The sequence below is a fragment of the Siniperca chuatsi genome, linkage group LG15 (assembly GCF_020085105.1).
Source record: "Siniperca chuatsi isolate FFG_IHB_CAS linkage group LG15, ASM2008510v1, whole genome shotgun sequence".
Taxonomy (NCBI): domain Eukaryota; kingdom Metazoa; phylum Chordata; class Actinopteri; order Centrarchiformes; family Sinipercidae; genus Siniperca; species Siniperca chuatsi.
The window spans coordinates 4,508,503-4,521,168 of NC_058056.1; the positions used below are offsets into that span (position 1 = coordinate 4,508,503).

Below are 12,666 nucleotides of genomic sequence, written 5' to 3' on the forward strand. Positions count from 1 at the left end.
GCTACCAACTCTCACGCATTGACCGTAAGACTCAAGCAATTGACACTTTTCACACGCTCTCACGCCACACGTCCATTTTATCACGTAGTGAAAAAAAAAAATATAACTGATAACCTGATGCAACACCAGTGTGCGCCGGGATAGTAATCAAGTGGACCCAGTCTCGCACTGTGAGTTGCAGACAGTTTGTGACTAGAGTCAGTGGTGAAAGGTAGTTACGACAGGCTGCTATTATGATGGGCCCTAGGGCATGCTAGTTACTAGTTATGAAGTTATTTGGGACTAAGAAATCTAGCTTGCTATCCTAACGTTACATGCTGCATGGTTGTTGACAACACTGAGGGCAGCGATGCTGATGCCAGCCGAACTGCTGCATTGCTGCTAGGAGGGGGGTTGTCCGTGGGCTGGCAATTGTTTATAAAAAAAGCCAAAGGCTTTAATTTAGGGAGCTTTGCTAACTTCTCCTCCTGTTCTTTTTTCTCTTCTCTTTTCTTACTGCTGCTTTTATGTTTGAAAGGTATGACTGCTTGCTTGGCTTGGAGAAGTGCCCAGATGGTCAGTCTTGACAGATAAACTAGGTACCATATTGTCTCATCACATGATAAAATAAAGACTTGACATTGAACAACATCAATAAACAAATGGCACCACTTTTAATATAATGTGAGTTCTTCTTTGAACACGTGTTTTTCTGAGGTGGCAATTTGAATCACTAGCAAGGGCCCGTATTCCGCCTAACATATTGTTGGAGGCCATGCTCTTTTTATGGCTTCCACGGGCCCCAATGCAAATGCACTTCCTGCACAGTCAGGGTCAAGGGTGTAGCACAAAATTCTGGGCCCTATACATAAGCAGTCTCTGTGGGCCCCCTTCCTCTCTTAATCTATGTCTCTCACGCATCTTTTGAAACATTTTTACAAATAATTGAGTCATCAACTGTACACATGAATCTGTAGTGGTTATAAGGGTAGTAACAATGAACTGTTCATACCACATTTAAACAAGTAATAATAATCTGTGATAATGTGCTTATGTCTGCAAATCTCACCACATTTCAACCCTCTTTTCTCAACATACTGTAGCCTACAATTGCTGTGTGATACTTTTACTATAGTTAAATGAGGTTTGCTTGGAGTATCATGCTTAAGAGAACATTATTTTTTGGGTCTCTGTAATTAATATTATAAAGAGTACGGTCTACACCTGCTCTATAAGTGCAATGAGATAACTTCTGTTATGAATTGGCGCTATATAAATAAAATTGAATTGAATTATTTTCTTCATTTAAAAAAAAATATTTTTTGAACATCAAATCTTTTTTTTATAAAGAAAATAATTTAATCTTACCAGAATGCACCAGTAACAGTAACACAGTGAAAAAAACCAAGGTAAGCTGATATATATCTTTTAAATTAAATTGTCTTGTTTGAATAGACATATTCAAACAAGACAATTGATAGACATATTATTAACCTAATTTAACCATCTAAAAGTGAAAAATAGAACTATAGGTTATATTTTATTTAGACTCTGCATCATTCATCATCATGATCTTAAAATTGGAATTATTCTCCTCCTCAGTTTTTGGTTTACTTGGCCTACTTTTAACCCTCTGAAAATGATGGTGGATCATCTGGCACATCTTTAAGCAGCATCTGGCAGTTTTAAGCTAGTTAGCTAGCTAGCCAGTGGCATCATATGAATCTTGAGATTGCAATGAATCCATTGATACCAAACATGTCATGCTAGCTTACTGTGAAAGGGGCTAAATGTTGCTCCAAAGTTGAACTGTCATTACATTCATATTGATGCATTTCTTATATGTTGTATTGAAGTTGCAAATGGAACATTTTCAGTTGATAGTGCCGTAAATAATGTGCCAAAGATCTACAAGTCCTATTCTTCAAAGTATAGCTTACACTAATGGAATACCACAGCATGTGATGTTCAGTAGGGTTCTGGGTTAAACACGCAGAGAGTAAACTAATAACTTTTCTGATGTCTGTTTCTTAGCATTTTTCTGGCAGAATGATTCAACTAAGCATGATAGTCAACTTAATCATAATGTGTTACTTTTAAGTAGCTGGGAATATGATAAAAGCATATAAAATTTGAAAATCATATCACCAATAGCAACCTTTAACAATATATGTGAACAAAATTCAATCATATCCACTCATATTTAACCCTCCAGATTCTCCTAAGAGTCCCATTTTTCAATGCCCCCTTTTCAATCTATACATGCTTTAACATGTGAATTTGCTGCTGAACTGGGGGTTGGAGAGTGATGAACCCGACCCTTACGAAGAGTAATGTCACAGAAGGCCTACTCATAAAATGCACCACCTTCACCGATACCAAATCTCACTCCAAGCTAAATTGAAAAGTTGGCAGCCCTGAGCCTAAGTGTTTTTTTGTTTTTTTTTGCATCGTTAACATGACATGTACATAGCCATCAAATGCATATTTCTAAGACTGGGTTTTCAACCAACTCACACAGTTAATGTTAGTTAGCTAGCTGGACCTAATAAAATCTGCCAGCGACAGCTGTCATTTTAGTAAAATCAGTACAGTTGCCAACTAAAAGTGAGAAGCTGCTTTTGTCTACTTTTGTCTGAAGTCAAGGATCCATTGTTTCAAAACGCACTACAAACTTCTGGTTGTACATCTGCCACCGTTATCATTGTAAACTACATATGTGCAGTGTGAGAATGGAAAGCTTGACAAGCATAGCAACAATAAGTAAGGGGAGAGGGCTTAGTGAAGGGTCAATGAGATATGTAATAGATTTTTTAAATTTACTGTAGGGCAACATTTTACTCTGATTGTGAATGTATCTAATTAATAACAATTAATACGTGTCTGGGTACCAACACACCTGAACCAGCCACTCGTGAGGAGCTCTGTAGTACCTTCTTATATGATAATATTGTTTAAGATTCTTAACATTCGCAAAATTCAGAAAAAAACAAAACACAAACTAAAGTTTACAAAAGGAGAAGAGATAAAAATGGAGCATCTGGCAGTATTCTATTTTACTGCACTGGAAAAAACTGCTCTGATGGTGATTGTGACGGCACTGTCAGTGGCGACCAATGTGGCCGATAACGTGGTGGTGTAGGTGAGGAGGTGTCTGACCTAACCTCTAGCAGTGGGTAAGTGAGGCAACAAGTACAGTTAATAGAATGGAGGTACTTCTGTATGGATGCAGGGCTATGGAGCTACTGTTTGCATTGAGCAGGAAGAAAGGGCTGCTGGAGTTGGAGTTGAAGTTTGTGTTGTAGTAGTCTAAATCAGGCTTGGATTTGAGGGATGGTGTACCTTCGCATCCACGCTCAATCTGCCCACTGCGAAACAAGGCATCATTGAGTAGATCTGGCAGGCGACCATTGAGGTCCACTGATGCCAAACAGCCCTGGAAGCCTTCTCTGGAAGCCACCAGTTTAGGCAGGTTGCCATACATTCCAGGGCCCAGTCCTGCGATGAACAGATCACCTGGGGTGTAGAAAAAATAGAGACACTGTAGGAAGAGAAGTACAGGTGGAGCTTATCCTAATACTTGTATGTTATAAATTCTTTCTTACAGATCTGTGCCATCTTCATTTGTCTGGATAAAGTAAGATTTTAGGTATTTTATCAAATAAATAGTAAATGTACTTGGTTACATTAAACAATTGCAAGCCACAATCCCTAAACACTTTTTGTGATGTGTTACTTTTCACCACTGCTAATCCTAAAGTGTTGGAAGTTACACAGTACAATGCAGCATAATGTAAACAGTTGGTAGTTTGGCAGTCCAACACAGCTCAAAATCAGTGTTAAATTGGTACCAGTTTCGGATTGGTCAGGACCAAAACAAAGATAAGCACCATGGCAGTCTGTGCTGCTGTTGGTATTTGAATGTCAAGGTAACACTCATTATCAGATAAAACAACTCCACGATTATTCAATTTAGAAATCGACACAGCCAGCATCAGAACTTGTGCTTTATGTTCCTACTTCCTAATGACATTGCCTTTGTCTAATTAGTTAGAGTAGGCTATACAGTTTTGATGGAAGCATTTCCAATATACCTTAATTAATAAGAAGATTTAAGATATTTTTCATAGCTTAGATGACATGTTTTTTTTTAATAAACTGCATTGTACTAGGTAGTGTCATACTGACTGATCTATTGTACCTAAAGTGCTCTCTAAGCTCAACAACAAGAAGACTCAACACTGAGAAAAATCTCTCTACTACTACTAAAGTAAAATGCCTTTAATCAGTGAGTAATATCTCAGTCCAATAAGCTGTTCTTATAGTCAGACAAAGAGGAACTCTGGAGTGTGAAGCTCAGATGTTTTGACATAAGATGGGCTGAGTTAGTTTTTGAAGTGTTTTACAATTTATTGCTGTTAATTTCTCTTTGACAAGCTTGAATATCTTGCTCCATTTGATGCATAGAATGAGCCCTCAATACCACTTACCACAATTTACTCATGCCGCCTTATGTCAAACATTTTGAAATAACCCTTTAATGATATGGCAGAAAACCAATAGTTGTGTACAAATACATCTCCATGATAAATAATATCAGAATCAGATTCTGATATTATTTATCATGGAGACGTATTTGTACACAATATTGTAGGAAGACTGACCTTAACCTAGGTAAAATGTAAAAAGAATTGGAGAAATAGAATGGAAGATGCAGTAAAATGGACACAGTTCAACGCACAAGGAAAGTTATTGCAAGTTTTTAGTAGCTTTTTTAGTAGCTCAACAACTTAAGCCAATGTAGCTGAAAAAAAAAAACTGGACACACAAGGAGATACAAACATGTAACAGGTGTCATGTCTTTTGCATACCTTTCAGGTCCAGGTTCTTGGCCCCATTTATACTCTGACTAGTAGCTATAGCATCTACTTTCAGTGTGTGGGTGTTGCTGTTGTCTCGGGTGATGGCCACATTGTGCCACTGGTTGTCATTCAGTGCCCTTTCACTTTTGCCCTTGATGAGGTTGGGCCCATTTCCAAGGTCAAAAACATAGTGGATGTATCTGCAAGAGAAACGTTATTGAGAGTTACAGAATGCTTAAGACATCTTCAGCTTTCTGCCTTTAAAGCTGTTCTTTAAAGGTCATCAGACAATGGACTTGTCTTTGTACTTGTCTTGTTAGATCTTAGTGCTGCGTTCGACACCATTGGCCATCACATCCTATTACAGAGACTGGAACATGTAATTGGCATTAAAGGAACTACACTAAACTGGTTCAAATCCTATCTATGAGATCGATCTCACTTTGTACATGTTAAGGGTGAGTCCTCTGTGCACGCCAAAGTTAGTCACGGAGTTCCACAAGGTTCTGTGCTTGGACCGATTCTATTCACCTTATATATGCTTCCTCTAGGCAGTATTATTAGGAAGCACTCCATAAACTTTCATTGCTATGCAGATGATACCCAATTCTATCTATCGATCAAGCCAGATGAAACTAACGAGTTAACTAAACTTCAAGCATGCCTTAAGGACATAAAGACCTGGATGACCTGTAACCTTCTGATGTTAAACTCTGACAAAACTGAAGTTATTGTACTTGGTCCCAAACACCTCCGAGACACATTATCTAAAAATATAGTTACTCTAGATGGCATTGCCCTGGCCTCCAGCAGCACCGTAAGGAACCTCAGAGTTATCTTTGATCAGGATTTATCCTTTAACTCCCACATGAAACAAACTTCAAGGACTGCCTTTTTTCACCTAAGTAACATAAATCAGGCATATCCTGTTTCAAAATGATGCCGAAAAATTAGTGCATGCATTTGTTACTTCTAGGCTGGACTACTGCAATTCTTTATTATCCGGCTGCCCGAATAAGTCCCTTAAGACTCTCCTGTTGATCCAGAATGCGGCGGCACGTGTACTGACAAAAACTAGGAAAAGAGATCATATCTCTCCAATATTAGCTTCCAGTAAAATCCAGAATAGAATTTAAAATCCTTCTCCTCACTTACAAAGCTCTTAATGGTCTGGCACCATCGTATCTTAAAGATCTCATAATACCATATTATCCGACTAGAACACTGCGCTCCCAGGATGCAGAATGCAAAAGTAGAATGGGAGCCAGAGCCAGATGCAAAAGTAGAATGGGAGCCAGAGCTTTCAGTTATCAAGCTCCTCTCCTTTGGAATCAGATCCCAGTTTGGGTTTGGGAGGCAGACACCATCTCCACATTTAAGATTAGGCTTAAGACTTTCCTCTTTGATAAAGCTTATAGTTAGGGCTGGCATGGGTGAGTCCTGAACCATCCCTTAGTTATGCTGCTATAGGCCTAGAGTGCCGGGAGACTTCCCATGATGCACGTCTTTCCTCTCTCCTTCTCTATCTGTATGCATTTTTATCCCATTATTGCATGTTACTAACTCAACATCTTCTCTCTCCCGTAGTTTTGTGCTTTCTTGTTTCTCTCCTCTCTCCTTCTGTCTCTTTCAGCAGGTATTTCTGCCCCCGGAGCTGCAGAGACCGGATCTGTTCCTGCTCGACAACTGCTACTACAGTTGTTGTTATTGGCTCTGTTACTAATACTGATATTATTTTTCCTATAGCTGTCATTCCTATTATTACTAATTTATTAATATTAACACTACAATTATTATTCTACTATTTAAAAAAAAAAAATCTATGTGGTCTTTGCATTGTGCCTCCCTCAAAACCTAACACGGCAGCGGCGGATGGCCACCCAACATTGAGTCTTGTTCTGTCCAAGGTTTCTGCCCTCTTAAAGGAAGTTTTTCCTTGCCACTGTCGCCAAATGCTTGCTTCTTCTACTTTTCCTTTCGGCTGTTCCCTTTCAGGGGTCGCCACAGCGAATCATGTGCCTCCATCTAACCCTGTCCTCTGCATCCTCTTCACTCACACCAATTAGCTTCATGTCCTCTCTCACTACATCCATAAATCTCCTCTTTGGTCTTCCTCTAGACCTCCTGCCTGGCAGCTCCAACCTCAGCATCCTTCTACTAATATATTCACAGTCTCTCCTCTGAACATGTCCAAACCACCTCAATCTGGCCTCTCTGACATCTAACATGAGCTGTCCCTCTGATGTACTCATTCCTGATCCTGTCCATCCTCGTCACTCCCAAAGAGAACCTCAACATCTTAAGCTCTGCTACCTCCAGCTCTGTCTCTTGTCCCCATGAAACCATACTGCTGCTCACAAATGCTCACCTCTGCCCTTAGCCTAGCTTCCACTACTCTTTCCCACAACTTCATTGTATGGCTCATCAGCTTTATTCCTCTGTAGTTGCCACTGTTCTGCACATCTCCCTTGTTCTTAAAAATTGGCACCAGTACACTTCTCCTCCATTCCTCGGGCATCCTCTCACTCTCCAAGATCTTGTTAAACAAACTAGTCAGAAACTCTACTGCCACCTCTCCTAGACACTTCCATACCTCCACAGGTATGTCATCAGGACCAACTACCTTTCCACTCTTCATCCTCTTTAACGTCCTCCTCACTTCATTTTTGCTAATCTTTGCTACTTCCTGCTCCACACCAGTCACTTCTTCTACTCTTCGTTCCCTTTCATTTTCCTCATTCATAAACTCTTACTCTTATGGAAGTACTTCTTCCATCTTCCCATCACACTCCTGGCACCTGTCAATACATTTCCATCCTTATCTTTAATCACCCTAACCTGCTGCACATCCTTCCCATCTCTATCTCTTTGTCTGGGCAACCTGTACAAATCCACCTCTCCCTCTTTAGTGTCCAACCTAGCATACAAGTCCTCATGGGCTCTTTGTTTGGCCTTTGCCACCTCTACCTTCACCTTGCGCTGCATCTCCCTGTACTCATGTCTACCCTCTTCAGTCCTCTCAGTGTCCCACTTCTTCTTAGCTAACCTCTTTCTCTGTATACACTCCTGCACTTCCTCGTTCCACCACCAAGTCTCCTTGTCCGCTTTCCTCTTTCCAGATGACACACCGAGTACCCTCCTACCTGTCTCCCTGATCACATTAGCTGTAGTGGTCCAGTCATCTGGGAGCACTTCCTGACCACCCAGAGTCTGTCTCAGCTCCTCCCTGAAAACTACACGACATTCTTCCTTTTTCAACTTCCACCACTTCGTCCTCTGCTCTGCCTTTGTCCTCTTCATCTTCCTCACCACCAGAGTCATTTTACACACTACCATCCTGTGTTGTCTGGCTACACTCTCCCCTACCACTACTTTACAGTCACTGGTCTCTTTCAGATTACAACATCTACACAAGATGTAGTCCACCTGAGTGCTTCTACCTCCGCTCTTATATGTCACACTATGTTCCTGCCTCTTCTGGAAGAAAGTGTTCACTACAGCCATTTCCATCCTCTTTGCAAAGTCTACCACCATCTGTCTCATGGTGGGATTTGTTGGGTCTCTGTAATTAATATTATAAAGAGTACAGTCTAGACCTGCTCTATAGGAAAAGTGCAATGAGATAACTTCTGTTATGAATTGGCGCTATATAAATAAAATTGAATTGAATTCTTTGAAATGTTCACAAACTGGCAGCCCCGAACCAAAAGGTCAGTGAATTTTGATCGCTTCAACACACTTGCTGAGAATTAATGTAATGTATCAAGTCACTGCAGACAAAATCATTATTTGTGCAACTCCAGTCAGTCTCTAATGGCTTTGTACCAATTTGTCATTTCCTGCAGGTGGAATTATCTGAAATTATCCAACAATATTAAAAATATCTGTCAAACCTCACCTGTTTTGATTTTTGAACACAGCTGTAATGACAGGTGTACTAAAATTCATACTTAGCATATTCCCTAGATAATGATAATTAGGGCTTTATTTTCATGACAGTGCAAAGACTAACACATGTGGTGACTTGGTATTTTCCTGACTTCCTATTTTTGTGCCCAGCACAGCACATATGGCACAAAAGTGGGAGAAGACGTTAATTTCAATCAGTGAGGTAGTGCAAAGTGAATTATTGATATTTTGGTAGAAATTGGCTATGAGACGTTGCCCTGTCAATAGACTGACGAACCAGGTCTGACTAAGATTCATTCTGTAGACAAGAGCAAACCAAATATTTGAAGGAAATGTGGAGCAATTGTGGAATAATGCTGAAAAATGCAAGTAAACCACTTCACTCTCCAATCAGTAAACACATTAACTACATGGTTAACAACGTAACCATTACTTTACTAACAGTTTTCATCTTCTCCTTCCCTGCTGTCATGTGAAGGTAGCAGGACAGATATGTTGATAAATCTGCAGCCTCCAATTTGAAAAGTGTGCACTATGTTGCAGTGAACTTTTGTCCGGTGATCCAGTCTTTTGCCTTGCTTAAATCATATTCAAATGGAACCACTGCTGCAACATATCCACACATATTTCTACACACAAACACTGGATGGATGCACTGGACACTTGCAATTTCACAATCATATATACTGAGACAATTAAATACATTTTATTGTAACCTACAAGAGGGTCAGAAACTGACTGTAACAGATATTATGTAGAACACTGTGTGTGTGTGTGTGTGTGTGTGTGTGTGTGCAAGACCGCACATACTGACATTGTGATTACATTGTTAACATAGAGTACATAGAGTGCCTAAAAACATCTGAGATCTCAACATCTTGAGAATACCTACAATAACAATAAAAATAACTTCTGGCCACTTGGGGGTAGCAGAACCAAGATTGGCATAACATCATCTTTTAAGTTGATATCGCCAACTTGTTAGCAAATAGGTTGCTTATTTACACATCCAGCAGTTACAGAGCAACATTATCATTGATTTGGACTTTTGTTTGTGACCACCTGCTGAATGTTAAGTCCAATATTCACTCTGGTTTTAGTTCTGTTTTTGGTTGCTAACTGTCATTGGTGGTGGTGTTATGCAGTTAGTGTACAGTGGGTTTTTAGAGCTTTTTCACTGAAAACAGCAGCCTGCTATTGCTGGCATGATGCTATGAGAGTGGACAGAGTAAATCAAAACAGTAAAGTTGCTACTGACAATGAGCTGAAACTCGCTATAAAGCTCTGAAAGGCCAAGGGGAGCTGCAGATTTAGGTGATCATTTTCTATAGGTTCATCACCATGAGTGACCCCCTTCACATTGTCACATTGTTTTCACTTTCACATTCTCATTAGCTACATTGTTATTATAAAAATATTGATTATACCAACTTTAAATTGGTAACAAATAATGTTACTACTAAACCGTCAAGGTTTCAATGTGTAAAAGCTTTACAAGCATCCATCCAAAATAAAACTTACCCTTTAACCAGTTCTACAGCAATAAAATCATTGCCATCTCCAGAGTTGAAGAGTATGAAGCCGTCTGGGGAGGTGGTTTTCAACTGGAAGAAGAGGTGCATGGATGTGTAGGCCTGTAGGGTGGCCAGGCTCAGATAGCTACTCTTGGATTTGAAGGTGACAGGGTCGGCGATTATGGAGCGAATCCCAAAGCGGGCATTGAGCTCGCAATAATCAATGTCACCATTCTTGCACAGGTCGATGTAGAGCATGCCGTTAAATCTGAGGAAATGAAGGAGCAGGCATTTGAAATGATAAAATGAACACACTGTCTGACATTATGTCTTACAAAGTTATAAGGCATATTTAAACATTTGAATTTACACAGTTAACAGACACAGAGCAACATGAGCACTAATTTTGTCTTGTGTTTGTATCAACCGGACAAATGTAAGTCTTAGATTAAGTTTACACTCTGGTTTGGTTACCACCAGCTCCTGAGAAAAACATCTGGCAGCCCAACGTTCCACGTCACCAGCTACTTACTAAATTTGTCTTCTGACACGGGTTGTGCTGAGACTGAACCACAGTCAACAGTAAAACCAAAATAATTACCTAAAGAGGCAAAAGAATTCTGTAGAGCTACAGAATTTAGGTGATAATTCTGTGTGGATGTCTTACCTTGTCATTTGATTCTTGCTAATATGAAAAAAAAAAAGTAAAACTTTAAACATATATATAGACTTTAAAAGTAAAGTAAAAGTAAGTGTTCTGAGTACCTAAGGCTCTGCAGATGACCAATGAAGCTGGACGGGATGCTGGAAACAAATCGACGCTCTGTCATGATGCCTGTTTCAATGTTGTGGAACTCCAGACGAGTGTGGTCACCCACCATTTGGCCTGAAGATGGGGAGGGTGGAGGGGATGGGTTGAAAAGAAAGACAAAAAACAAAAAGAAAAGAGAACACTGTCTGACACTAACACAAAAGGGCTGATTTAAGGAGAAAATTACATCAACAGTATTAGATGGATACAAACTGTCACTAATGATTACATATTTACATGCTTTCTTTGTAGCAGAATAACATACTGATACTATCAATCTCTATGGTAATACATCAAAGCATTGTGTAATACCACTGACAAGACAACACTAAGAACATTTCTTCAAGCATGAACCGAGTTGATGCAGGTAAGTACCTTCTGCTACATCATCGTCAACCGTTAGCTTGTAAGTTTTGCCGCGACGCACCACACGCACTGTATGCCATTCATTATCATTGAGCTTTTGCCCGGCATACAGGGTCTCCGGTCCCTTGCCTGAGAACAATGGTCAATCACAAAGTTAAAGACATACTGAGCCTAAACCCAAACCTTTGTTTTCCCACCAGTCAGCCTGGAATCATTGGCATAAATTCTACAAGCAGCTTAGTAGCTCGAAAATGGCTTTAAATTAAGGTTAAAACTAGTTCTTTTACCTTTGGGAAACAAAGGTTTGGTTTAGTCAGTGAAATACACAGAGAAACAATACAAAATACTGACATCTGTAATTATCATAGAATACACCTAAACAGTGATGGCTTTCAAATAGTTTGAACAGAGAAAGAACAACTACAATAGGACACATTGCTTTTACTCATCATAGGTTTATAGAAATCTTTTCCTTTCACTTTTTCCCTTCCTTCCCTCCTTTTGTTTCTCTCTTCATTACTTTTTCTGGCCATGAAATGCAAGCCAAAAACATCACCAGTAAGCTGAGCCACATCAGACGCCAGTCCAATATAAAATGTCATTAGCTTTTTTGAACCAATCCCTAATCTTTTTGATCCATGGTCTGATGAAACACAACATCGATGTTTTCTCATTTTAGATTAGGTTTGCTGACAGGAAATACATGTAGGCACTCGTCACACATTTATGTGAATAAATACAGAAGAACCCTGAGGTGAGATACTATCAAGTCATCCAAACTAAATGACCAAATGTGTTGTTTTTCAGTGCCTTACAAAACCTATATTGATTTGGCAAAACCCCCCAAAAACTCAAGCTTCACCTACTACCTTTTTTCAACTGCAGTTTTCTTCTTTCACATTTTTTCACACTTTTGTGTTGTTTTCTGATCTGACACCTCTATTGGCAGGAGTACATTGTTTGTCAGTGCCTATTACAAAAAGAAATCATCTGGCAAGGTCTGGTTGGGTTTAGGATTAGGTTTAAGATTAGGAAACAATTGTGGTCATGGTCAAAAGAATCCAACTTTGCCTGTTGTTATGAGATGAAAACCACAGGACTGGTGTCAGTTACAGGGCTGATCATACAGGGCTTCAGCCCCAAATATTCTGAGCCTAGACCTGAATAATTTTCAGAAACTGGCAGTTTAATGTGGCAGAGCAGACTTTCCTTAGAACATCAGAGG

The 12,666-nt window shown here is 39.6% G+C and overlaps 1 protein-coding gene across 21 annotated transcripts in view; it reads right to left on the reverse strand.

The window, feature by feature from the left end:
* nrxn3a (neurexin 3a) overlaps positions 1-12,666 on the reverse strand; it is a 296,866-nt gene that overhangs the window by 67,854 nt on the left and 216,346 nt on the right. For all 21 annotated transcript variants that reach the window (XR_006374521.1, XR_006374519.1, XR_006374520.1 and 18 more), the window contains 5 exons: positions 11,451-11,570; positions 11,030-11,150; positions 10,272-10,532; positions 4,851-5,041; positions 3,322-3,495 (listed from right to left, as the gene is read on the reverse strand). Coding sequence is in view for 18 of the 21 variants with exons in the window: in XM_044166363.1 (XP_044022298.1) it covers positions 3,322-3,495; positions 4,851-5,041; positions 10,272-10,532; positions 11,030-11,150; positions 11,451-11,570 (867 nt within the window). In the remaining 3 variants the exon portion in view is untranslated. The remainder of the gene's footprint in view (positions 1-3,321; positions 3,496-4,850; positions 5,042-10,271; positions 10,533-11,029; positions 11,151-11,450; positions 11,571-12,666) is intronic.